This window comes from Leucoraja erinacea, chromosome 23 (genome assembly GCF_028641065.1).
Source record: "Leucoraja erinacea ecotype New England chromosome 23, Leri_hhj_1, whole genome shotgun sequence".
In the NCBI taxonomy this organism is placed as follows: Eukaryota; Metazoa; Chordata; class Chondrichthyes; order Rajiformes; family Rajidae; genus Leucoraja; species Leucoraja erinaceus.
In genome coordinates, this window is record NC_073399.1 from 25,234,068 (window position 1) to 25,261,724 (window position 27,657).

General features: G+C 42.6%; 2 protein-coding genes and 1 long non-coding RNA gene across 5 annotated transcripts in view; 1 reads left to right on the forward strand and 2 right to left on the reverse strand.

Moving 5' to 3' along the window:
- LOC129708407 (fas-binding factor 1 homolog) overlaps positions 1-546 on the reverse strand; it is a 79,379-nt gene extending 78,833 nt beyond the window's left edge. The window contains exon 1 of one of the 3 annotated variants that reach the window (XM_055654133.1): positions 50-543. The gene's annotated coding sequence lies outside the window, so the exon portion shown is untranslated. Of the gene's footprint in view, positions 1-49 lie in introns of all 3 variants that reach the window. The other 2 variants (XM_055654132.1, XM_055654134.1) reach the window with 2 other exon arrangements.
- LOC129708410 (uncharacterized) lies at positions 1-26,605 on the forward strand. Its single transcript, XR_008725339.1, has 3 exons — positions 1-132; positions 25,824-26,006; positions 26,112-26,605. It is a non-coding gene; the product is annotated as an uncharacterized LOC129708410 (long non-coding RNA).
- Positions 5,568-27,657, reverse strand: part of pik3cg (phosphatidylinositol-4,5-bisphosphate 3-kinase, catalytic subunit gamma) — a 42,088-nt gene continuing 19,998 nt past the window's right edge. The window contains exons 5-11 of the mRNA XM_055654136.1: positions 26,578-26,681; positions 24,129-24,275; positions 17,127-17,217; positions 16,905-17,035; positions 15,416-15,527; positions 13,197-13,354; positions 5,568-8,445 (exon numbers count right to left, since the gene is read on the reverse strand). Of these exons, the coding sequence (XP_055510111.1) occupies positions 8,164-8,445; positions 13,197-13,354; positions 15,416-15,527; positions 16,905-17,035; positions 17,127-17,217; positions 24,129-24,275; positions 26,578-26,681 (1,025 nt within the window). The 3' untranslated portion in view covers positions 5,568-8,163. The remainder of the gene's footprint in view (positions 8,446-13,196; positions 13,355-15,415; positions 15,528-16,904; positions 17,036-17,126; positions 17,218-24,128; positions 24,276-26,577; positions 26,682-27,657) is intronic.

Consider the following 27,657-nt stretch of genomic DNA (forward strand, 5'->3'; position numbering starts at 1 on the left):
TTGTGAAGCACTGCCCCTCCTGGCTAATCTTTATTCTCGATCGCCTTACCCTTCGTGAAATCTTGCCGTACACACACCAGAGTGCTCCAGGAGACCACCGTAAGCCCAGCTGTCCGGCGGGACCAGTATTAGGTGTGTACCACTATCACTATCACATCACAATCACAGGCACCGCGCGTTAGGCCGGGTGGGCCACAAACCGCCTCCTCACATAAACGCTGGCCCCGGCCCCGGCCCCAAACGTCCCCCTAGCAACGTGAATACTCCCCGGTACACCCCTAGCAACGTGAACACTCCCCGCAGAATAAACTTCTCCCAACCGGCTGCACCGCTTCCGGCTCTGTTTACATTTCTTGTCATGAATAAAGTTTATTTTGAGAGATGTGGGGGGGAGAGGAACGATTTCACTTGGCTAAAGCGGAGACGAAGCACAGCCACAGCGCGCCGGGTGTTTGAAGCAGCCGGCCTGTTAGTACGGAGCTTGGAACCAAAGATCCTAGAGGAGCAAGATAGACCACTCCTCCGAAATCCAATGGATTGGCGTGTAGTACGTGACGAAACGTCACGACCAAAGCGACCGCCATTTTTTAATGCGACACGAGACTTCCGGTATGCCACCCGCTGTGATCCAAAGCAAAGATTATAGAGCTCCGTTATAATCTTTGATCCAAAGCAAAGATCCTCGAGTATCTTGTAGCGGGAACAGCCCCCTCCTTTGCGTAGTTTCCCTTGCATTGCTTTAACACACACTGCACAAAATTAAATTTAACGTATACATATTTTATATATTTATATGAATGTGTGTCTGTGTGAGAGGCAAGTTAGAGATAATTAAGTTTATTCTCATGGATCAGAAGCAACTTTGATTTAAATAATCACTATTAATTTATTTGTCTTGTAAGATGATATACATAAACCATAAAGGCAATTATATATATAATTATATAGTAATAATATATATATGCATATATATATATTTATACACACATATATATACACATGCATATATACACACATACATATATACACATACATACATACGTATACATATGCACACATACAAATACACGCATACATATGGATACATTTATATGCATACATACATACACACATATAAACATATATATACATACATATATACACACATATACATGCATATATACACATACATGCATATATACACATACATATATATTTATACATATGATTAACATGTAGAGGAACCAACGAGAGAGCAGGCTATTTTAGACTGGGTATTGAGTAATGAGGAAGGGTTAGTTAGCAATCTTGTTGTACGTGCCCCCTTGGGCAAGTGACCATAATATGGTTGAGTTCTTCATTAGGCAGGCAGTGACTAGTGGGGTACCGCAAGGCTCAGTGCTGGGACCCCAGCTATTTACAATATATATTAATGATCTGGATGAGGGAATTGAAGGCAATATCACCAAGTTTGCGGATGACACTAAGCCGGGGGGCAGTGTTAGCTGTGAGGAGGATGCTAGGAGACTGCAAGGTGACTTGGATAAGCTGGGTGAGTGGGTAAATGTTTGGCAGATGCAGTATAATGTGGATAAATGTGAGGTTATCCATTTTGGTGGCAAAAACAGGAAAGCAGACTATTATCTAAATGGTGGCTGACTAGGAAAAGGGGAGATGCAGCGAGACCTGTGTGTCATGGTACACCAGTCATTGAAAGTAGGCATGCAGGTGCAGCAGGCAGTGAAGAAAGCGAATGGTATGTTAGCTTTCATAGCAAAAGGATTTGAGTATAGGAGCAGGGAGGTTCTACTGCAGTTGTACAGGGTCTTGGTGAGACCACACCTGGCGTATTGCGTACAGTTTTGGTCTCCAAATCTGAGGAAGGACATTATTGCCATAGAGGGAGTGCAGAGAAGGTTCACCAGACTGATTCCTGGGATGTCAGGACTGTCTTATGAAGAAAGACTGGATAGACTTGGTTTATACTCTCTAGAATTTAGGAGATTGAGAGGGGATCTTATAGAAACTTACAAAATTCTTAAGGGGTTGGACAGGCTAGATGCAGGAAGATTGCTCCCGATGTTGGGGAAGTCCAGGACAAGGGGTCACAGCTTAAGGATAAGGGGGAAATCCTTTAAAACCGAGATGAGAAGAACCTTTTTCACACAGAGAGTGGTGAATCTCTGGAACTCTCTGCCGCAGAGGGTAGTCGAGGCCAGTTAATTGGCTATATTTAAGAGGGAGTTAGATGTGGCCCTTGTGGCTAAGGGGATCAGAGGGTATGGAGAGAAGGCAGGTACGGGATACTGAGTTGGATGATCAGCCATGATCATATTGAATGGCGGTGCAGGCTCGAAGGGCCGAATGGCCTACTGCTGCACCTAATTTCTATGTTTCTATGTTTCTATTATTTTCCAACGATCAATAGATTTACGATCAGTTCCTGTGGATTGGAGGATAGCTAATGCTATCCCACTTTTCAAGAAAGGAGCGAGAGAGAAAACGAGGAATTACAGATCAGTTAGCCTGACTTTGGTGGTGTGAAAGATGCTGGAGTCAATTATTAAAGATGTAATAATGGGGCATTTGGATAGCAGTAAAAGGATTAGTCCAAGTCAACATGGATTTATGATTTTACAATGCATTTAAGCCTCTACCATTTTTATGGGATGCATTCCTGGAATATGTAGGAAGTTTATTGTAACCTAGTGCTACTTGCCTGAACAATGGATGATATATCACTTAAATGCAATTGTTTTCAGTTGTGTGGAGAGACCTGTATATTGAAAATGCGTTTTGCCTGTAATATGTCAATTTACCTTAAATGTAGAAGAGCTTATTAAAATCTTCTTACAAAGACCATTAAGTATTTTCTTTCTATCCTCTTTTGGACCCAAGGCATAGCAGAGCTGCCAACTCTCACGAAGAGGTAAGGGGGGGAGAGATGGAAGGGAGGGAGAGAGGGAAGGGAGGGAGATCGCGAAGAGAGGGGGAGAGAGAGAGATCGAGAGGGGAGCGAAGAGATCGAGAGGAGGGGAGAGAGAGATCGAGAGAAGAGAGGGAGACGGGGGGAGAGGGAAAAAGGGGAGAGGGAGAAGGGGAAAGGGGGGGACAGGGAGAAGGGGAGGGAGAGGACAGGTAGAAGGGGGACAGGGAGAGTGGAACGATAGCACATTATAACGCGCAGCCGTCCCATTCAGACCAAAGATTATAGAGCAGAGCTCCACTAGTATCTTTGATTGCGGCCGCCGCCACCGAACCCCCCGACCCACCATTGCACCCAAAGATGATAGAGCAGAGTTATATAATATTTGATTGCACCCTTCTTCACGACGGGCTTGTGATCTTTGCTTGTGATGTCTTGACAATTCGAGGAATATAATGGGTAACAGCCGCCCATTCTCGGACTTGAATCTGAGCTCGAAAAATCTCCTGGTCACTGGACCTGATGTGTCCGCGGGCCATATTGTGGAGACCAATCCCTTACAAGAACAAAACCAAAAACGTACAGAAGTGTTAAAATTGTCTTTATTATTATGGTAAGTAAAGATCTATTAAAAATAAGTCTAATAACTTTCTAATGTACTGACAAACCCAGTTTCCCAATGGCCGTTGATGGGAGAACAGAAAATAACATTTTCACGACAGAATATCGACTGAAAATAATAACAATATTTTCTCACCTTTCTTTTTTATTGGGGAACCTAAAGAATGACAGGTCGGGTCGTTTAGATTTACGATTAGAATACTTGATAGCAGAGCAGTGAGATGAAATTTAGATAAGGACGCCATGACAGTGTGGGGGAAGCTTAATAAAATGCCTCAAAAAATGGCGTCGACGATCACACACGTCATACTACGCGTTTTTCGAGGAGTGGTCTATCTTGCTCCTCTATAATCTTTGCTTGGAACCAAAGATCCTATAGCAGAGCGCTCTGCTATAGGATCTTTGCTTGGAACCGTCGGCAAGCAGTGTTTCGCACGGCATTGTTGGAGTTGTAGTCTCCAATCCAAACTCCTCAGGAGACAATGAACCATTCAATGTACTGTATATGAAGGAACAGAAGATGCTGGTTTAAACCAAAGATAGACATAAAAAGCAGGAGTAACTCAGTGGGTCAAACATCTCTGGAGAAACGTTTCAGGACGAGACCCTTCTTCAGACCATTCTATATTTCCTTGATCACCATCTGCTTTGATCTGTCGTTTTCACACCTCCTTCTCCCTCCATGGCTTTAGTCACATGTAAAATATATGCTTTATAGTACAGTTATTGCTTGTATAGAATCTCAGTACCGAAGAAACCTAAGCATGCTTATAATCGTTATGTTTTATTATTGTTTTATGTGTCATTCCTAACTCACTGTATGACATGTCACTTGAGGGCGGAGAACCAAACCAAATTCCTTGAATGTGAATACTTGGCCAATAAACGTATTCATTCATTCACTTATTCATCCATTCATTCAACACTCTTATGATGCAACAATCTGATTTGTTCCATTGTTATACTTTTGCTATAATATGGGAAGATATTTATTTCTCCCTCTCTCCTTTCCTTTAGATTAGTCTTCCTCTCCTCAGACTCTGAAGAAGGGTCATGACTCGAAACCTAACCCATTCCTTCTCTCCAGAGATGCTGTCAGACCTGCTGAGTTACTCCAGCATTTTGTGTCATTGTTTGGTGCAACATTTGAGGCAGTGTTTCCTATATCACTTTGATAGTGGGGAGATCAGAACCTGGGACAAACCAGGCAGTGCCTACCATTCTCTGCAGTCGTCTTCATTACTGGCCGTTCAAGTTGCTGAACTAGGCCCCAATGTAACCAGAGGACGTGGGTTTAGGTGAGAGGAGAAAGATTTAATAGGAACCTTGAGTGGCAACGTTTTCACTCAGAAGGCGGTGGGTGGGTATACGGAAGAGGAGGTAGTTGAGGCAAGAGTCAAGAGTTTTTTATTGTCATACTTGGACAGGAAAGGTTTAGGATAGGAATAGGACATGGATAGGAAAGGTTTAGAGGGATATGGACCAAATGTTGGCAAATGGGGCATCTTGGTCGGCATGGACAAATTGGGCTGAAGAGCTTATTTCTATGCTAAATGAATTGATGACTGTGCAAATAGAGCAATCCAATGAGTTACTGTAGAAAATTTATGTTTTTGACATGGAGAAATGGGCTTACATGGATTTCTCAGGAATGGAGGTCTTGTGCAACTCAAGGAGTGCATGAATTGGAATTACAGCACAATACATCCAGTCCATCTTGTTCATTTACTTCAACACAATTCACACCGACTCCCCCTGTTCCATGTCTTATCCCATTTTTTGCTTAACAAGCCTACATCCAGCCAGAGTTCAGAACCCTGGTTTCGACTGTAATTAAAGGGGACAAGAGATGTAAGAGAGGGGAGAAAAATGTTTTGATGGAGGATTGTAATTTATGCAATGACTATGTGAAAATCAATGTAAGAGTAGATTGTATAATCTACTCTTACATTGATTTTCACATATTCATTGCATGAATTACAATCCTCCATCAAAACATTTTTCTCCCCTCTCTTACATCTCTTGTCCTCTTTAATTACAATAGAAACCAGGGGACTGAACTCTGACTGGATGTATCCCTGAAAGGTTAAATGCATGATCCACCACAATTAACCATATAACCATATAACAATTACAGCACGGAAACAGGCCATCTCGGCCCTACAAGTCCATGCCGAACAAATTTTTTTCCCCCTTAGTCCCACCTGCCTGCACTCATACCATAACCCTCCATTCCCTTCTCATCCATATGCCTATCCAATTTATTTTTAAATTATACCAATGAACCTGCCTCCACCACTTCCACTGGGAGCTCATTCCACACCGCCACCACTCTCTGCGTAAAGAAGTTCCCCCTCATATTACCCCTAAACTTCTGTCCCTTAAATCTGAAGTCATGTCCTCTTGTTTGAATCTTCCCTATTCTCAAAGGGAAAAGCTTGTCCACATCAACTCTGTCTATCCCTCTCATCATTTTAAAGACCTCTATCAGGTCCCCCCTTAACCTTCTGCGCTCCAGAGAATAAAGACCTAACTTATTCAACCTATCTCTGTAACATAGTTGTTGAAACCCAGGCAACATTCTAGTAAATCTCCTCTGTACTCTCTCTATTTTGTTGACATCCTTCCTATAATTGGGCCACCAAAATTGTACACCATACTCCAGATTTGGTCTCACCAATGCCTTGTACAATTTTAACATTACATCCCAGCTTCTATACTCAATGCTCTGATTTATAAAGGCTAGCATACCAAAAGCTTTCTTTACCACCCTATCTATATGAGATTCCACCTTCAAGGAACTATGCACGGTTATACCCAGATCCCTCTGTTCAACTGTATTCTTCAATTCCCTACCATTTACCATGTACGTCCTATTTTGATTCGTCCTGCCAAGGTGTAGCACCTCACATTTATCAGCATTAAACTCCATCTGCCATCTTTCAGCTCATTTTTCCAAATGGCCTAAATCACACTGTAGACTTTGGAAATCCTCTTCATTATCCACAACACCCCCTATCTTGGTATCATCTGCATACTTACTAATCCAATTTACCACACCTTCATCCAGATCATTGATGTACATGACAAACAACAAAGGACCCAACACAGATCCCTGAGGCACCCCACTAGTCACCTGCCTCCAACCCGATAAACAGCCATCCACCATTACCCTCTGGCTTCTCCCATTCAGCCACTGTTGAATCCATCTTGCTATTCCTGCATTTATACCCAACAGTTGAACCTTCTTAACCAACCTTCCATGAGGAACCTTGTCAAAGGCCTTACTAAAGTCCATATAGACAACATCCACTGCTTTACCCTCGTCAATTTCCCTAGTAACCTCTTAAAAAAATTCAAGAAGATTAGTCAAACATGACCTTCCAGGCACAAATCCATGTTGACTGTTCCTAATCAGACCCTGTTTATCTAGATGCTTATATATATTATCTCTAAGTATCTTTTCCATTAATTTGCCCACCACTGAAGTCAAACTAACAGGTCTATAATTGCTAGGTTTACTCTTAGAACCCTTTTTAAACAATGGAACAACATGCGCAGTACGCCAATCCTCGGGGACTATTCCCGTTTCTAATGACATTTGAAATATTTCTGTCATAGCCCCGGCTATTTCTACACTAACTTCCCTCAAAGTCCTTAGGAATATCCTGTCTGGATCTGGAGACTTATCCACTTTGATATTTTTCAAAAGTGTCAGTACTTCTTTTACTTTGAACCTCATAGTATCCATAGCTACTCTACTAGTTTCCCTTACCTCATATAATTACCTCACAATTGATCCATCTTCATGAAAAATAAATGCTGGCCTTGCCAAAAGCATCTGAACAAATACAAAGATGACATCTAAATATCAATTTATTAACTCTCAGTCAGATTGTCTTTGCTTTTTCAAATGCAGCACATTTGTAACTGATAAGATAGTTTAAAATAAATTGCTAAGAAATTCAGTTGTATACATTTTGTGTATTGTATATTTTTTGTCTAACTCAACCTACATCTGGGTCCGTTTGTATCATTTCAGAAATTCAGATGGCAATTTACCATAATTCGTTATCTATTTCTACTTTTGGGAAACATCATTCCCGATGTAGTTCTTTTAGAGTGCTACAGGAAATTGGACGACATAGCAACAGCTCCCACTTGTTCACTGGAATTCCTGGGTGAATTAATTTTGTTTTCAATGTCTTGTGATTTTTCCCCTGAGCCACTGTCAGCAATTTTATTTCAGAAATAATTCCTCTATCAATTTTTTACCTGTCGTATCTATTTCCTTCTTTCCATATTGTTGTTTATATGAATAATTTTGCACACAATTTCTGATGTGATGCAAATAGGTTGAGAGGAAAAATTGGAGAAGGTTGCAGTCTCAGTTGAGGCTGGTTACGGGGGCCAAATGTTTAATCTTCTCTAAACACCTTGACCTTCCAAATCTAACTCAGCACTTGGTGTAATTCCACTCGAGACTGTATCAGAATCATTTAGGTTCCAATGAGTGAGCAGTCAGCCAAACCCAACTAAAATTTGCAGGATTGGGCAGGACTCTAGTGAGACATCTGCACACATCAGTTTGAGGGTATATTCTATTGTATGTCCCCCTCCCTCCATTTTCCAAGAAGCTATGCAGAGTGTTTTTCAACCCCCTGTTTGATCCCCAGTACAAGGTGGAGGAACCAGTTGAACTGGACAGTCCATCCCTTGTCCCGGCAGATATCAATCTGATCCAAAAAGTGCTTCATGGCTTCCTCTTCATTCTTGCCCACCGTCAGTGTCTCTTGAATATACTCAATATCTTCTTTGCTGGTCAGTTGTGGCATCCCTGTCATCACCATCATGGAGAAGAGTATAATCAGCAGATCGGTATGTTGGCGGAGTGCAAGGTAGGCCTTAACACAGATATCCTGAGTGAAGAGATAAATTCAAAATCAAATTTCTCCTTATTTTGAGTCTACATTAAACAGGAAATGCTTTGATAAATTTTACATGGCCTGCATCCACCTCAAGCGCAATGTACAGGGCTTTTTCATTTGAACCTCTATGAGATTCAAGTGACAAATAAATTGTATTGTGTATTTGTACCCCAACATGCAAGCTGTAGATAGACACAAAAAGCTGGAGTAACTCAGCAGGACAGGCAGCATCTCTGGAGAGAAGGTGTGGGTGACATTTCGGGTCGAGACCCTTCTTCAGACTGGTTAGGGATTAAGGAAACAAGAGATATAGACGATGATGTAGAGCGATAAAGAAGAATGAATTAAAGATAAAGATGTTAGCTGTTTGTTGTTGTGTAAACGAGAAGCTAGTCCAATTTGGGTGGGGGAGTGATAGAGAGAGTGAATGCCAGGTCCATCTGAAGTTAGAGAAATCAATATCATACTACTGGGCTGTAAGCTGCCCAAGCGAAATAGGAGATGTTCTAATTTGTAATTAGTTTCACTCTGATAATGGAGGAGCCAGAGGACAGAAAGGTCTGCAAGGAATGGGAAGGAGAATTAAAATATTTAGCGACCGGGAGATCAGGTAGGTTCAGGCGGACTGAACAAAGGTGTTCAGCGAAACGATTGCGCAGTCTACGTTTGGTCTCGCCGATGAGTACACATCTTGAACAACGGATACAGTAGATGAGGTTGGAGGAGGTGCAAGTGATCATCTGCCTTACCTGAAAGGACTGTCGGGGTTTCCGGACAAAGTCGAGGGAGGAGGAATAGGGGCAGGTGTTGCACCTTTTGTTGTTGCAGGGGAAGGTGCCTGGGGAGAGCATGGTTTGGGTGGGAAGAGATGAGTTAACCAGGGAGTTACGGAGGGAACTGTCTCTGCGAATGGCGGAAAGGGGTGGAGATGGAAAAATGTGGCTAGTGGTGGGATCCCGTTGGAGGTGGCGGATATTTTGGAGGATTATGTGTTTTATGTGACGGCTGATGAGGTGAAAGGTAAGGACTAGGGTAACTCGGTCTCTGTTGCGACTAGGAGGAGGGGGAGCAAGGGTGCCCATAGCTATGCCTTGGACTTGGAAGATGTGGGAGGTGTCGAAGGAGAAGTTGTTAGTAGTGAGGACCAGCTCCGCTGGGCGGAATAGAGCATTAGAAAAGGGAAATTGGATGGTTCTGCGGTCGAGGAAGAAACTGAGGGCTTAAAGGCCTTCCTGGTGGGGGATGAAGGTGTAGAGTGGCTGAACGTTCATGGTAAAGAAAAGGGATTGGGGGCTTGGAAAGCAGAAGTCATTAAAGAGACAAAGGGCATGTGAGGTATCTTGGACGGATGGAGTCGAGGTACGTGGAAATCATTTCCGTGGGGCAGGAGCAGGCAGAAACAATGGGTCTGCCAGGGCAGTTGTGTTTATGGATTTTGGGGAGAAGGTAAAACCGGGCTGTGCGGGGCTGGGAAACGATCAGGTTGGATGCTGTGGAAGGCAGGCAGCCAGAAGTGATGAAATTAGAAAAGGTGTGTGAGATTAAGGCCTGGTGCTCATCTGTGGGATCATGGTCCAAAAAGGTGTCCGAGAGTTGTCGTCTGACCTCAGCCCAGTAAAGGTCAGCGCGCCAGACTACCATGGCATCTCCCTTATCGGGTTTGCTGCAGTGTGAGTGGAGGGCTGTATGTTCAGATGGGGTGAGGTTAGAGTAGGTAAGGCGAGTGGAAAAGTTAAGATGGTTGATGTCACGTCGGCAGTTAGAAATGAAAAGGTCTAGCGAGGGTAGAAGGTCGCTCGGGGTAGAAGATGGGGAACCGGTGGAGCTGGGAGAAGGGGTAATCACTGGCAGGTGAGAATTCCTTCCCATAGAAAAAAGTACAGAGGCAGAGGCGACGGAAGAAAAGCTCCACATCGTGGCGGAACCGGAATTCGTTGAGGAGGGGGCGGAGGGGAACGAAGGTGACGCCTGAGAACAGACCATGCCATATCAGAGAGGGGGGTGTCAGGGGAGGATGGTGAAGACACGACACGGGTGGAGGTCAGAGGAGGGCCGGAGAGTGGACAGAGTCCGAGGCGAGGTCTGGTGGAGGGGATGATGAATGTTCAGAGAGGACAGGGAGGGGGGGGGGGGGTGGATTATTGTAGGTGTGGAGTGGCAGCAGTGGCGGTGGAGAGAAGGGATGGTGACGTTTTGGGTCGAGACCCTTCTTCAGGCTGTTTAGGGATTAGTGAAATGAGAGATAAAGAACAATGAATGCAAGATATGCAAAATGCTGTGGATTGCTATGTGTCCTAATGCACCCCAATAGACATTGGTTTGCAATGTTCAGTGCATTGGGCACAGATCTGAATTCAAGCCTTTAGCTCTTTCTCAGATCTAAGATAGATATCATTTGTCATGTTTTAATATTTGTTGGCTTCACAGAATTTATAAAGTTGGTGCCAACTGGTTGTGAACCTGGTGGGCCAATTGCCATGTTTCCAACCTCTATGACAATTTATGCCTCTTTTACTTTGTGCTTAGGCATGGATGGGGATGATAGTATTGGATGTGGGTTCATTCTTTGGCCCCATGCATTCAGCTTTTACTCTGTATTACTTATATGGTTGAGGCTATGGTTAATGAAGAGGATTTCCAAAGTCTACAGAGTGATTTAGGCCATTTGGAAAAATGGGCTGAAAGATGGCAGATGGAGTTTAATGCTGATAAATGTGAGGTGCTACACCTTGGCAGGACAAATCAAAATAGGACGTACATGGTAAATGGTAGGGAATTGAAGAATACAGTTGAACAGAGGGATCTGGGTATAACCGTGCATAGTTCCTTGAAGGTGGAATCTCATATAGATATGGTGGTAAAGAAAGATTTTGGTATGCTAGCCTTTATAAATCAGAGCATTGAGTATAGAAGCTGGGATGTAATGTTAAAAATTGTACAAGGCAGTGGTGAGACCAAATCTGGAGTATGGTGTACAATTTTGGTCGCCCAATTATAGGAAGGATGTCAACAAAATAGAGAGAGTACAGAGGAGATTTACTAGAATGTTGCCTGGGTTTCAACAACTAAGTTACAGAGATAGGTTGAATAAGTTAGGTCTTTATTCTCTGGAGAGCAGAAGGTTAAGGGGGGACCTGATAGAGGTCTTTAAAATGATGAGAGGGATAGACAGAGTTGATGTGGACAAGCTTTTCCCTTTGAGAATAGGGAAGATTCAAACAAGAGGACATGACTTCAGAATTAAGGGACAGAAGTTTAGGGGTAATATGAGGGGGAACTTCTTTACGCAGAGAGTGGTGGCGGTGTGGAATGAGCTCCCAGTGGAAGTGGTGGAGGCAGGTTCATTAGTATCATTTAAAAATAAATTGGATAGGCATATGGATGAGAAGGGAATGGAGGGTTATGGTACGAATGCAGGCAGGTGGGACTAAGGGGAAAAAATTTGTTCGGCATGGACTTGTAGGGCCGAGATGGCCTGTTTCGTGCTGTAATTGTTATATGGTTATATGAGGCACAACAGTAAAGTAAAACAACACTGATATCCATAGAGTAGCATTTTGCCCGATAATTAAACAATGATTGAGTTTAGAAACGATTTGGGGCTTTTACAAAGAGTTATATACAATTCAAAAACTTAATATATATATAATTTAAATAACATATTCATCACCCAAGTGAAAATTATGTTTGAGAATTCATTAATTGACAACATTGTTGTATTGTTGTGAGATGGGATGGTTACAAATAGTTTAGTTTAGAGATACAAGGCAGAAACAGACCCTTCGGCACACCGAGTTCATGCCGACCACTGATCCTCGCACACTGACACTATCCTACACACACTAGGGATGATTTACAATTATACCAAGCCAATTAACCTACAAACCTGTACGTCTTTGGGGTGTGGAGGAAACCGGAGATCCCAGAGGAAACCCACGGAGGTCATGGGGAGAACGTACAAACTCTGTACCCGTAGTCAGGATCGAACCTGGGTCCCTGTGCTGTAAGGCAGCAACTCTATCGTTGCGCCACCATTCCACACTTGAGCATGATCTGACATTAGGCGAGTACACTAATAATGCGTTTTAATCTTTCCAGTTAATGAACTGCGAGATCCTCCAATGTTTTAGGCATGAATCTAAGTCAAACATTTATTAAATAATTTAATGTAGAAAACAATTCAAGGTACACCAGAGGAAATTGAACAACAACACAATTTATGCCTTTTATATTCTGTTGTGCTGAAGCAAAGCAAGAATTTCATTGTCCTATCTGGGACATGTGACAATAAACTCTTGAATCTCTTGAATCTTGAATTTAAACAATATCAACAAAAGCCTTGGTCAAGAGCTAGGTTCTCAGGAAAATGGCAAGTAAGGGAGGTGTGTTTTAGATATTTAGGAAAGGAATTCCAGAACATAGGAACCAGAGTGCTTAAGGCATGACCAGCACAGAAAATCTGGGATACACCCGAGGTGAAAGTTGGAGGCTCCAAGCGGGGTGGAGGTCTTTGGACCTGGAGGTTACGTAGATAAGTAAGGGAGGCAGTGAAGGCTTTTGAACAGATTAATGAGAATTTTAAAATTGGGACATTTTGCGTAGTCATTTTACATGGAGATAACACATTTTAGAAATTTGGTGCAAGTTCCCTAACATCTGGTTCTTTCAGCAAGGGTTTTGTTAACTAATAATTTAGGCTGCAGGTGTACTGATGGTCTAAGGGCAACACTGGTTTCACTCACCTGAAACTTCTGGAAGTGTTGGCTAGTCTTCTTGCCAGATGTGCCCATCACGTGGAGAAAGTCAGGGGTCAGAACAAAGGGAACTCTCTCCTTATTGATTCCCATGAAGCTTTTATAGTTTCCAAGAATATGACCAAAATCTATGTGGAATAGATTTCCTGAATGGAAGAAAATGGGAATATTATTTTGCATATTTCAACATGCATTTTTTCATTGGCTTCTCATGTCTCTGGGAGACCTGTTATTGAAGTAACTTAGACATGTAAGGAAGAACTACAGATGAGAGAAGTGACAGCTTTTTATAAAACATATTTCATATGCTGAATTCTGATGTTTGAAAGGAAATTTTCTTGCAAAGCAAAATCTTGCTAAGTTATTGCAAATGGATATAGCAAAGGACCAATCAGGTCGCTGCTTCAAAGAATGTTACAGGCATGCTTGGGTTCCTTCAGTACTGTGAGATTCTATACAAACAATATTTGTACTCCAGCAAGTAGACAAAAATGCTGGAGAAATTCAGCAGGTGAGGCAGCATCTATGGAGATAAGGAATAGGCGACGTTTCGGGTCGAGACCCTCCTTCAGACTGAACTCAAGCATATATTTTACATCTACGACTAAAGCAATGGAGGTAATTTAAAATAATTACTGGAGTTTTATAATCCAGTGATTAACTGAAGTTAGGAAAGATGATGAAGTGGTTACTGTTAAAAAAAAATCAAGAGATAATCGATATCTGGAGGGAAGATATTGTGTTGTGTGATGAATAAATGGAATTAAACAAAGGGATTGTTTGGCTTTCATGAATGTGAACACTATGCAGTCTGAGTCGCACATTACATCGATACAGTATTTAATTATAGGCATTTGTCTGCAATTATACCACAAGAATAATGAAAGATCCTTTGGAGATAAGGTAATATTCAATAATTAAAGCCAGTACAAACCTTTCCGATTTCATTCCAATCTTTAATAGAAATAGAAAGGACAAGGAAATATCTGGATTTTCAGATGCATTTGGCAAGGTGCTCTATAAAAGGCTGATACACAAGATAAGAGCTTACATTATTGGGATAAGTAGATGGATGACAGAAGCAGAATACATTGGTCAATCAGGTTAGAAGCATGTAACTGGTGTGCTCAGTCTTGTCCTTCAATTAGTTATTATACATATTAATGTTCTGGAGTACGGGGTAGAGTAAGATATCTAAATTTGATGGTGACATAAAATTAGATGGGAGGGTATGTTGCAATATGAACTCTGTAACAAGATATAGATGGGGTGAATGAGTGGGCCAAAATGTGGCAAATGGAATTTAACATGAGAAAATCTGAGGTCATACTCTTGGCAAATAGTAGTCTATAATCTAAATGGAGAGTAACTGTAAAGTAAAGGGCAGGAAAAAGGTCAGCTGGGATAAATTTAGACGTTATTGCCTTCCATCAAGTGAGGAACGTGGGGAGAATGCTGTGGTGGATGTTTATGTTAACTTTAATGTAGTTGTGTGTCTTGTTGCTTTTTTTTTTAGAATGGCTGTATGGTAATTAGAATTTCACTGTACCTTAATTGGTACATATGACAATAAACTGACCTTGAAACCTTGAAGTGTATCACTGACGGAGTAGAGAAAAAGTGGACATGAGATACAGTTGCTCTGACATAGAAGGAGAATCCAGTGATGTTACACCTACAGTGCATTCAGAAAGTATTCAGACACCATCACTTTTTCCACATTTTGTTATGTTGCAGCCTTATTTTTAAATGGATTAAATTAATTTTTTTAATCATTAATCTACACACAATACCCCAGACTGAAGAAGTGAAAACAGGTGTTTTTAAATTTTTGCAAAGTAATTAAAAGTAAATAACTGAAATATCACATTTACATAAGTATTCAGACCCTTTGCTGTGACACTTAAAATTGAGCTTAGGTTCATCCTGTTTCCATTGATAATCCTTGCGATGTTTCTACAACTTGATTGGAGTCCACCAGTGGTAAATCAAATTGATTGGACATGATTCAGGGACCAATTGTGTAGCCTGTTTAAAAATAATACAAATGGCCTCCTTCGTTGCTGAATTATTCTTTGTCTCTTTAAACACCATTCCTTCAATGCAGTACAATCAGACATTGAAATCAGCACTACCCAGGTCTGTCTGCATTGGCACCTAGATGATCAGAGGTTCCTACATTTTAATCACTTAAACATTACACTCACCTGACTCTGTAATCATGATGTTGTCATTGTGCCTGTCTCCTATACCCAGGATGTAGGTGGCAACACAATAGCCAGCACACGAATAAACAAACCTTTCCACAGCTGTTTGGAACTGCAGGGGCAATGAAGACTTCATTCAGCTTGCATTATTTAGAGAGTCCTTCAAACATCACACGCAATAGCATCAGAAGAAACAAAGTTGAGATGATCAAGCAAGGAATAAAAAGCCAACACAACTCAGCCAAAAGAAATAGTGCCTCAGTAATGTCTTAGGTGATAAACGAAGGTCCTCAACCTAAAATGTCGTCTGTCCATTTCCCTCTACAGATTCTGCCTTGTCTGCAGAGTTCCTTCAGTAGTCTGTTTTTTGCTCCAGATTCCAGCATCTTACGGCTGCAAGATTTTTCATTGTACCTGTACCTCACCATGTTTGCGTATATGATAATATGCTTGATTTAACTTGGGTTGACTTAGACAGTGTTTTAGTAAGAGTTGTGGAAGATAGGAAAATGTTACTGTGGAGAGAATCAGAGATTGTGACAAAGAGTTGTGAGATGGAGTAAAGTTTAAATCGTAGTATTCCAAATAATATGAAACCATATGAAATGAGTTATGAAAACAAAACTGCATCTTCTGATATTCCAAAGCAAAAACGGAACATGCTGGAACCACTCAGCAGGTGAGGCAGCATCTGTGGTGAAATAAACAGGGTTAATGTTTCAAGTTAAAGACATGTGGCTGAACAAGGTGCAAGGAATAGATTTGGGATCTGAATATTGCAATGCAGTCCAATGCAACAAATGATACTGACTAATTGTGAGGTCACTTTCGGGAGTGGGTCTTTCTCTGAGCACTGTTTTTTAAAGACCAAGGACCCCTAATTTTTCTGTGGATTGTTGTGCAGATAGCAGTAGTTTGGGACGTAAACTAAATCTATTCCACTCCTTTTGTTAGCCCTGTACAGTGTATCCTCACATTACGGAAGTTTAGGAAACAGAAATTCACCCGTACAGTATTCCTAAATTTGCCAAAATATTTGAGGTGCAGAACGAAAATGTACATTTATGGACAAAAAATTATAAACATAAAATGCAAAAGAAACAACAATTTCTGTCAATTTTTGTCAAGGGCTTGTGTTACAGAAAATTGCGATACTGACAGTTTTCTCAGAACACAACCCCTAAGCGATGCGTGATTGTATGGTGCTTGTGAACTAGTCCTGGACCTAAAGTAGCTCAGGAGCTGAGTTGGCAAAACTATGTAAGTTAATTGAGTTCTCGTTTAAATATTTGTGAATTAACTCAGATTCTTTGCATTACTTTTTAATACACCGGTAAAACAGAGAGATTAGCAAATGTTTCCAAAAAGAGATTATGAAGTTGTGACCAGTGCTAATATTATTGAACTTATCCAGTACTTGTGTACTCAGTATCTGCCAAGTTATCCTATACCAATACTCTCTTCAGTATCTTGCAGTTGGTCCATTTACCTTGTCCTCAATTGGGCACTTGTCTTTCAGCCAGTGATTTAACACTTCATCCTTGAATGCCCCAGTGTTGCCGACTGTGCTCTGCTGAATCTTGGCAATAGTTGTGGCATCTTTTACAATCTGAATCATTCCTGTTGAAATATAACAAATATTTCAAGTAAGTGATGTGACAAGAAAAGCTCTATTAATGAAAAGTAACTGTTTTTGTGTTTTCATTTTTACCGATCTTGTTCCCTGTTGCAATGCACCCGTAAGGCAAAAGGCAAAGATCCAAGGAGTCTGTCTCCCAGATTGAGTCCATGATTAGAAGGATCTATAGATAAAAGAAAAGATACCATTAATGAAACACGAATAGGCAGCAGCTCTGGATAGAACAAATGGGTTGAGGGTCTTAGTGCCACTGAACTACATTCTAAACCACTGTTACCAGCTCCTCTCTGTCTCTGCATTATTAGGTTGCCTTCCATATTATCATTATCCACAATTTGTTGTGGCTGAGCAGAGCCAGGTATTCTGGACCAAAGATTTAGAGTATAAAAAGTACAAAGAAACATACTATGGATTATCTGTTTCTTTGCACTTTTTAATGTACCAAATCTTTTATTCAGCTAATATGTCTGTTCATACATTCATAAGTTATAGGAGCAGAATTAGGCCATTTGGCTGATCAAGTCTACCCCGCTTTTCAATCATGGCATTCTTTCCCTCTCAACCCCATTCTCCTGCCTTCTCCCCATAATCCCTGACACCCTTACTAATCAAGAATCTGTCAATCTGCACCTTAAAAATACCCAATGGCGTGGCCTCCACAGCTATCTGTGGCAATGAATTCCACAGATTCACCAGCTTCTGACTAAAGAAGTTCCTCCTCATCTTTTAAAGGTACGTCCACTTTATTTTGAGGCTACGGCCTCAAATCCTAGACTCTCCAATTAGTGGAACCATCCTCTCCACAATGACTCAATGCAGGCCTTGGTAAGTTTCAATGAGGTGTCCCTTCATGCTTCTATACTCCAGCAAGTACAGTGTCATCAAACACTCATCACATGTTAACTCAATTCCTGGGATCATTCTCAGGGAAAAAAATCTACTCTGGAACCCTCTCCAAAACCAGCACATCCTTCCACAGATATTGGAAACAATATCTGTCGAATATGGTACCATCACAACATCAAAAACAGCTCACAATGCTTCAATAGGCGTTTGACCAGTGCCTCACAAACCTCAGCATTACATGCCTGTTTTTATCTTCCAGTCCTCTCGAAATAAATGTTAACGTTGCATTTGCCTTCCTTACTACCGATTCGATGCGCAAATTAACTTTTTGGGAATCCTGTACCAGCACTACCAAGTCCCTTTGTACCACCAATTTCTGGATTCTCTCCCCATTTGGAAAATAGCCTACACTTTTATTCCTACTACCAAAATGCACAACTTCACAATTAGCTGCACTGTATTCCATCTGCCTCTTCTTTACCCATTCTCCAACCTGTCCAAGTCCTTCTGTAGAGTCCCTGCTTTTTCTGCACAATCTGCCCATCCACCCATCTTCGTATCATCTGCAAACTTGGCCACAATGCCCTAAATTCCCTCATCTAAAATCATTGATATACAACGTGCAAAGTAGCGGCCCCAGCACCGACCCTTGCCGCACACCACCAGTCACTGGCAGCAAACCAGAAAAAGCCCCCTTTATTGCCACTCTTTGCCTTCTGCTATCCATGCTAGTATCTTCCTTCTGATATCATGAGTTCTTATCTTCTTTAGCAGCCTCATGTGCAGCACCTCATCAAAAACCTGAAAATCCAGATAAACAACATCCACTGTTTATCCTGCTCTATTTTCTCAAAGAATTCCAACAGGTCTGTCAGGTATCATCTCCCTTTCACAAAACTATGCTGACTTCGGCCTATTTTTCTGTGTGCTTGTAAGTACTGTGAAAACTCCGACTCATTTATAATGGACTCTAAAATCTTAGCAACTGGCTCTGCACAGCCACTCGGTTCCTTGTCTTTGCCTTACAACATGTAAATTCTACTCATCCTAATATCCTCCACTATGGCATTTTCTGTTCATTGGCAAACATTGAAAGAAATATTTTGGTATTCTCAATGAACCTGCATTGTCTTAAAGGATATAAACTCCACAGAAATGTTTGTGAGTTGGCTCAACCGGGGAGATCTCGAAAGAACTGTCAACAACCGAGGTGGAGGACATTTGTCAGTGGCCTATGCTCCCCAGAGGAGCAAAGGGCTTAAGAAGAAGAAGATATAAACTCCATGGAAAATCCCATTGAAACTGGAAAAATTGGAAAAGAATAACATTATCTAAAAACTTTGTAAATTGACAAAAGGGATACTAAGATGAGAATAGCTTTAGAAACTGGCAAAGAATAACCAAGATATTGACCAGAATTACATTAAAGGCGATGGATGAAAGTTCATTTTGTTGAAACAAAGACAAGAAATGGTGGAAACAATCAGTAGATTAGGTTGCGTCTGAGAAATGAGAAACTGTTAACATTTCATATTCAGAGCCCATCATCTTTGTTTGATTATTTAGATGATTGATTAGGTTGAATGATTCCTTGGGTGATGTAGTTTATTACAAGGAGACCTTGGGCAGAATCAGTCTGCAATCCTGGAAAATGAACGATGATCTCATGGAATTCCCAGTGTGCTTGAATGGATGGATACTGAGATCCCCAATAGGAGAGCCAGGAACTAATACAGGTGCACAACCTTTTATCCGACGATCCAGATAACGAAAACCTCCGAATAGCGACATTTTTTTGGTCCTTGAAGAAAGGTCCTTGAAAACGTTCACCGAGGGCGGCCCGCAGAGGTGACAGCGGAACCTCCGGTCGGTCCTCGAAGAAAGGGGAACTAAATCCCCATTCATAAAAGAGAAGGTGAGGGTATATTGCGCGGGAGGGTTAATAATTGACAATATGCTGCTACCTGCCAGCTGCGTTAAAAAGTTCCTACGGTAGACTCATGATACACAGTGTATCGTGAGTATTGCTTGGGAACCTTTTAACTCAGCGTGCAGGCAGCAGTAGATTGTCGCTCCCTTCAGTTTCACCCCACCTACACCCCTCTGCTTCCCGGCCATGTGTGTGACCCCTTCCGTCCCCTCTCCAGCTCCCCGCTCATTGCACCGGCGCGGGGGCTTTGTACTGTCTTCACGTCGCGATGCTAGCAGCACAGTGCCAGTCACCAGAGACCAACGGAACACCGACCCCCAGGCCCACTGCAAGCACGGAGATCCCAGATCAGCAACTCCAGCCCAGCCCCGTTCCAACTCCAGAGGAACACGCTCCCCGTATGGGCAGAAGCTGATGGTGTGCAAGGTACGTCTTGTTCTTGGGGTGGCACAGCTCGGGCTGTGGGCGAACTGTCATGTCGCCGTAGCGGCCCATCGGGGAGCGGATTCCTCTGGAGTTGGAGGGGGAGGGGGGTATTGTGCTGTTTGATCGCCCCCTGCTATTCCAGGGACAGGGAGACAGGACGTTCACCGAGGGCGGCCCGCAGAGGTGACAGCGGAACCTCCGGTCGGTCCTCGAAGAAAGGGGAACTAAATCCCCATCCATAAAAGAGAAGGTGAGGGTATATTGCGCGGGAGGGTTAATAATTGACAATATGCTGCTGCCTGCCCGCTGTTAAAAAGTTCCCACAGTAGACACGATACACAGTGTATCGTGAGTCTTGCGTGGGACCTTTCTAACTCAGCGTGCAGGCAGCAGCAGATTGTCGCTCCCTTAAGTTTCACCCCACCTACACCCCTCTGCTTCCCGGCCATGTGTGTGACCCCATCCCTCCCCTCTCCAGCTCCCCGCTCATTGCACCGGCGCGGGGGCTTTGTACTGTCTTCAAGTCGGCGATGCCAGCCAGCAGGCTAATGCAGTCACCGGAGACGTCAGGACCAATTGGACGTCGACCACCAAGCCCACCGCAAGCACAGAAATCCTAGAGACCCACAGCCAGCAGCAGCCCAGCCCAGCCCCGCTCCAACTACAGGGGAACCTGGGTTGCGGATGACGGGGCGCAGCTCGGGGCGTCGTAGGGGCCCATCGGGGAGCGGGTTCCTGTTGGTCCTGACGTCTCCGGCCACCTGCTATCCTCCGGGAACTGTACCGCCCTTGCAGGAGAGTGGGGTTGTTTGCAGTTGCAGAGGGAGGGGGCACGGGCGGTACAGTTCCCAGTCTCAGCTCCAGTCCAGGGGGGTGGCCGGAGACGTCAGGACCAACGGGACAGCGACCCCCAGGCCCACTGCAAGCACGGAGATCCCAGAGACCCACAGCCAGCAGCAACTCCAGCCCAGCCCCGCTCCAACTCCAGAGGAACACGTAGGGGCAGAAGCTGATGGTGTGCAAGGTAAGTCTTGGGGTGGCGCAGCTCGGGCTGTGGGCAAACTGCCACTTGTCGCCGTAGCGGCCCATCGGGGAGCGGATTCCTCTGGAGTTGGAGGGGGAGGGGGGTATTGTGCTGTTTGATCGCCCCCTGCTATCCCAGGGACAGGGAGACACAGCGGCGTTTTAGACTGGTGGGCAATCACTTCCAAAGTTCTGCCCACACAGTCAGTACACCTCTCCTACACTGCATTTCATACAAACATTTATTCTGCATGAAAAAACGACATTGAAGACTCAAACTCGCGACCGAGTAACTGCCGGGATCAAGGCGCAAACTCGCGACCTTGCGGATATGAGCCGAGCACTCTACCACTGAGCCAGCCATTAAAATCTACGCTAAAAAAATTCCATTCCGAAGACCGACAAATTCTGAATTACGAAAAGTGTCCCAAGGCTGTCGGATAAAAGGTTGTGCACCTGTAGTCGCAGTCTCGGAATTCCCAATGAGCTCTTCAGAAATATTTTGTCCTGCGAATTGTGGATACTTGAGTAATTTCAAGGACTAAATCAATGCATTTCAAACACTCAGGGAATTAACAATAACACAACACCATGGGCCTGAACAAGATTGGCCAAGATCAAACTGAATGTTAAGGCAGGCATAACATTATTTAGATGCCTCCTGCACATACATCTTCCACATGAATTACAGGCCAATGGTTTAGTATTTTCCTCTCCATACTTTGTATTTCTTTATTATCTTGTTGCCATGAGGCGGGTAGGATAGGCCAGACAGCCAGTAGGATCATTGGAGCTCCACTCCCTTTCCTGTTGGAGATCTATCAGAAGCAAAGCATCAGCAGAGCCATCTCCATTATTAAGGACCCCTATCATCCATCACACCACATCTTCTCCATTCTGCCATCTGGGAAGAGGTACAGGAGCATCAGCTGCAAAACCAGCAGGATGCTACACAGCTTCTTCCCACAGGCAATAAGACTGGTTAACGGACTGTGTCCCCTCCCCATATATCATAACACCAACACATCTAACCTCGCCCATACTTTGACAGCTAGGCACCTGTCAAAGCAAAGCTACTGTTCGGTTTGAATGTCTGTTTTAATTTCAATTTTTAGGCCTATTTTAGATATGGTAATTTTAATTTTTTAAAAGCTATATGTATTTAAGAAGGTTCAACTGTTGGGTATAAATGCAGGAATAGCAAGATGGATTCAACAGTGGCTGAATGGGAGAAGCCAGAGGGTAATGGTGGATGGCTGTTTATCGGGTTGGAGGCAGGTGACTAGTGGGGTGCCTCAGGGATCTGTGTTGGGTCCTTTGTTGTTTGTCATGTACATCAATGATCTGGATGAACGTGTGGTAAATTGGATTAGTAAGTATGCAGATGATACTAAGATAGGGGGTGTTGTGGATAATGAAGAGGATTTCCAAAGTCTACAGAGTGATTTAGGCCATTTGGAAAAATGGGCTGAAAGATGGCAGATGGAGTTTAATGCTGATAAATGTGAGGTGCTACACCTTGGCAGGACAAATCAAAATAGGACGTACATGGTAAATGGTAAGGAATTGAAGAATACAGAGGGATCTGGGTATAACCGTGCATAGTTCCTTGAAGGTGGAATCTCATATAGATAGGGTGGTAAAGAAAGCTTTTGGTATGCTAGCCTTTATAAATAAGAGCATTGAGTATAGAAGCTGGGATGTAATGTTAAAATTGTACAAGGCATTGGTGAGACCAAATCTGGAGTATGGTGTACAATTTTGGTGGCCCAATTATAGGAAGGATGTCAACAAAATAGAGAGAGTACAGAGGAGATTTACTAGAATGTTGCCTGGGTTTCAACAACTAAGTTACAGAGATAGGTTGAATAAGTTAGGTCTTTATTCTCTGGAGTGCAGAAGGTTAAGGGGGGACTTGATAGAGGTCTTTAAAATGATGAGAGGGATAGACAGAGTTGATGTGGACAAGCTTTTCCCTTTGAGAATAGGGAAGATTCAAACAAGAGGACATGACTTCAGAATTAAGGGACAGAAGCTTAGGGGTAATATGAGGGGGAACTTCTTTACTCAGAGAGTGGTAGCGGTGTGGAATGAGCTTCCAGTAGAAGTGGTGGAGGCAGGTTCATTGGTATCATTTAAAAATAAATTGGATAGGCATATGGATGAGAAGGGAATGGAGGGTTATGGTATGAGTGCAGGCAGGTGGGACTAAGGGGAAAAAAAATTTGTTCGGCACGGACTTGTAGGGCCGAGATGGCCTGTTTCCGTGCTGTAATTGTTATATGGTTATATGGTTATATGGTTATTTATTCTGTTTTTATTAACTGCACTGACAGGAACTGATTGAGAAACAATTTTTTCGTTACATCTGTGTATGTAAGTACTCAGTTAAAATTACATTAAAGTAAATACTGATACCGAATACTTATTTTAGCATACTTATACTGGGAAATATTAAAGTTAGACTGAAAAAAAAAAAGCTTTTCCAAGTAATGAGTGTTTTGGAGTTACAATGAGAAATAGCAAAGCTGCCTAAAGCAGTGCATCAGAGAATGTTATAGTGAAAAATGCGAGGGATAGTAGAATCTCACCAGAGAGCATCAGAAATTGTGACTGGAATGTGGGAAAAAGCAAAGATTAAGCAGACAGTTACATTGCAAGAAAGAAGCAAAATAATATGTTAGATGGAAGAGTGACATTAGAATCCAGTCTAGTGCAGCAAATGATTGTGTGTAAAAGAAGAGGTTACAGTGAAGGATACTGACCTGTAGCATGAGTCATCAGAGCCTGCAATTTACTGAAGACTGTGCAGCAACAATTATCTTCAAGCATTACAACACATACTGTACCTGTATGATCAGCATGTCCTGCCGCAGGTCATCTCCATGTTTAAAGAGGATGCTGATAGTATCCTTAGATATTGAGGTGAGATCCGCACACTTGAACTCCAGCCATAAAGGCTTTTTCTTTGATGGCATGACTTTGCACTTGTCCACCTGCAGTTTGGACGATCGATTATTTCAGTATGTACTTTTACAAATTTTACAATGCATTTGTTTTGTTCTGGCAGTTAATCCATGTATTACTTCATCTGGCTGTGCAATGTGTCACATGAAGAAGTCACAAAAGACCAGCATTAAAGACCAGTTTCTCTTCTGAACTTCGATAGGCACCTCGTTGGTCATTAATGAGTCAGAAGTTAAACATGTCCATTGGTAACTACAGCTAACTAAACGATTTATCAAAATTCTCCTCCCACACAGTAAAGAGTGCATATTTATGTTTTAATCGGTGTATCTCTTGGTTCTCCTTTGTTTATAATGCAGTAGATGGCTGCTAATAGGATAGGGAGTTGGGTCACATATCAGGCCCAGAATGCTGTGCAGCTTCTTCCAATTAACTACTAACCAATTAAACCTGGGATAACATTGGAAATCAATGAAAATAATTGTAAATACAAGGAACTGCAGATGCTGGTTTCCAAAAAAAAGACACATAGTGCAGAAGTAACTCAGGCAGCATCTCTGGAGAACATGACATAGAAAATAGGTGCAGGAGTAGGCCATTCGGCCCTTCGAGCGTGCACCGCCATTCAATATGATCATGGCTGATCATCCAACTCAGTATCCTGTACCTGCCTTCTGATCCATACCCCCTGATCCCTTTAGCCACAAAGGTCACATCTAACTCCATCTTAGATATAGCCAATGAACTGGCCTCAATGACATTTCATGAGAACCTCTGGAGAAGCTGACGTTTTGCTCAGGACCCATCTTCAGACTGCAACATGTTTTTCAATGGCTGTGTGTACAGGGCAACTGTTGCACTCTGTCACCACACTGGCCAGTGCAGAGTTTTGCTGATCTTTTCAGCCAGCTGGTTGGGAGAAAAGGGCATTTTAAGGCTACATTGAACTTAATCAATTAATCACCCATGGCACTCTTCAGCAATTTATGTACATGAATGAATACAACAGGAAGCCTGCACATAAGGAGAGGCTGCATTTCCCATTCCCACTCCACTTGGCCTATCGGCTGAAGGGAAAGAAGATCGACTCTATGTCTCATTAGTCATAGAGTGATACAGTGTGGAAATAGGCCCTTCGGCCCAACTTGCCTACATCGGTCAACATGTCCCAGCTACACTAGTCCCATCTGCCCACGTTTGGTCTACATACCACCAAACGTGTCCTATCTATGTACCTGTCTAACTGTTTCTTAAACTTTGGGATAGTTCCAGCCTCAACTACTTCCTCTGGCAGCTTGTTCCATACACGCACCTCCCTTCGTGTGAAAAAGTTATCTCTCAGATTCCTATTAAATCTTTCCCCCTTCACCTTAAATCAGTGGCTCTGGTCCTCGATTCAAGTGACTCTGTACATCTTCCCAACTTATTCCTCTCATGATTTTATGCACCTCTATAAGATCACCCCTCATCCTCCAGCGCTCCAAGGAATAAAGTTCCAGCCTGCTCAACTTCTCCCTATAGCTCAGACCCTCTAGTCCTGGCAGCATCCTCAAAAATCTTAACTGTACCATTTTCAGCTTGACTGAAAGACCTTCCTTCACTTGAGGATTGAGACTGGAAGACATTCTTCATGCTGCATGCGATGTGGCAGAGATCAGCAGCCTGGGATTAGCACCAGCCTAGGAGGCTGAGAGTGACCATGACCCTCATCTCCAGACACAAAACGGATAAGACACCTGAGAATGTATTGGAAATCACAGGTCAGAGAACTTAATGAAAATAAAGAATGCAGATTGAGCTTCAGGAGAAATTAGGTTCCCAAATTTGGTTGTTCCATGACCAATAGTAACCATTTTTTTTTTCAGACCCGTGGCCAGAAGAGACGTGTTGGGGAAAACAAAAATGTACCAAAGAAATGCGGATACCAATTTTCTGACTGCTGGTAACATAGCAAAAATGGGCACTAAATTACTCTGCTCCAAGTTAGCTCGATTTTCAACAGCACTGGGCTATTTATGTTTTTGTCGTTGTGTGTACAAATTCCTGGACTGATATCTTCGCGTAAAATTCAAGATTGTTTGCGATGAGTAGATGTCTGCTATTAGGATAAGGAGCTGCGTTAAATGTCAGTCACTGAATGTCATTGAAGTGACAGCTTAAATGTCACTAACTACTAATGTCAATGTCTTCCAATTAACTACTAACCACTAAAGCTGTCATTAGTTGAGTTAAATCATTACTTCAGATTAACACTATTCTTGACCTCCTAAGAAACCTTTTTAGAGTCTAAGGAAACTGGGAAAGGGTTTCCTATATCAAGATGTAGCCTACCACAAGTGCACCGGCACGGAGGCCAGGATCGTACGGAACTCGGAAATCTTCTGGAAAATCGGTGGATTGCAGTTTCTCAAGCTTTTGTCTTAACTGTAAGATTGCTGCAAATAAAAGGAATTCAGTTAGGGCATTGCTCTGTGTTTTATGAAAATAAATTTTCCAAGTTCTGTCATAGCTATGTTTCAGGCAGCAACACTCTAGCCTCAGCATTAGACACCCACTCCAGAGGCCTGAACACAAAATTCCAAGTTGATATTTCAGTGTCGGTGTTGGAATGGGAAGAATTGACCATCCCAAGCTCCAGGCTGCATCCTATTCCCACACCGGCCTACAAATCCTTGGCCTTCTCCATTGCCAGGATGAGGCATGCGCAAACTAGAAGAACAATGCCTCATATCCTGCCTGTGTAGTCCACAACCAAATGATATGAATATTAAATTTTCCACTTTCAGGCAACTAACTTCCTGTATTCCCCTCTCTCTCCTTACAATCCACCTCTGATTACAGCAGTGCTTTGGCAGGATAGATTCGAGGGCTCGTCTAACCATATAACAACCATATAACCATATAACAATTACAGCACGGAAACAGGCCATCTCGGCCCTACAAGTCCGTGCTGAACAACTTTTTTTTCCCTTAGTCCCACCTGCCTGCACTCATACCATAACCCTCCATTCCCTTCTCATCCATATGCCTATCCAATTTATTTTTAAATGATACCAATGAACCTGCCTCCACCACTTCCACTGAGCTTCCAGTGCAAGATGCATCTTTTTCCCGAACAAGATGTCCAATTTCCCTTGAAAACCAGGGCTCTTTCCAATTTTTACTGTTTCCTTTCAACCGAACAGGAACATAAAGATTCTGTACTCTTAAAATTTCCCCTTTAAATGTCCTCCATTTATCTTCTACATCTTTCCCATAAAACAAAATGTCCCAGTTCACTCCTTTTAAATCATCTCGCATCTCATCAAAGTTAGCCTTTCTCCAATCAAAAATCTCAACCCTAGGTCCAGTTCTGACCCTCTCCATAATTATATTGAAACTAATGGTATTGTGATCACTGGACCCGAAGTG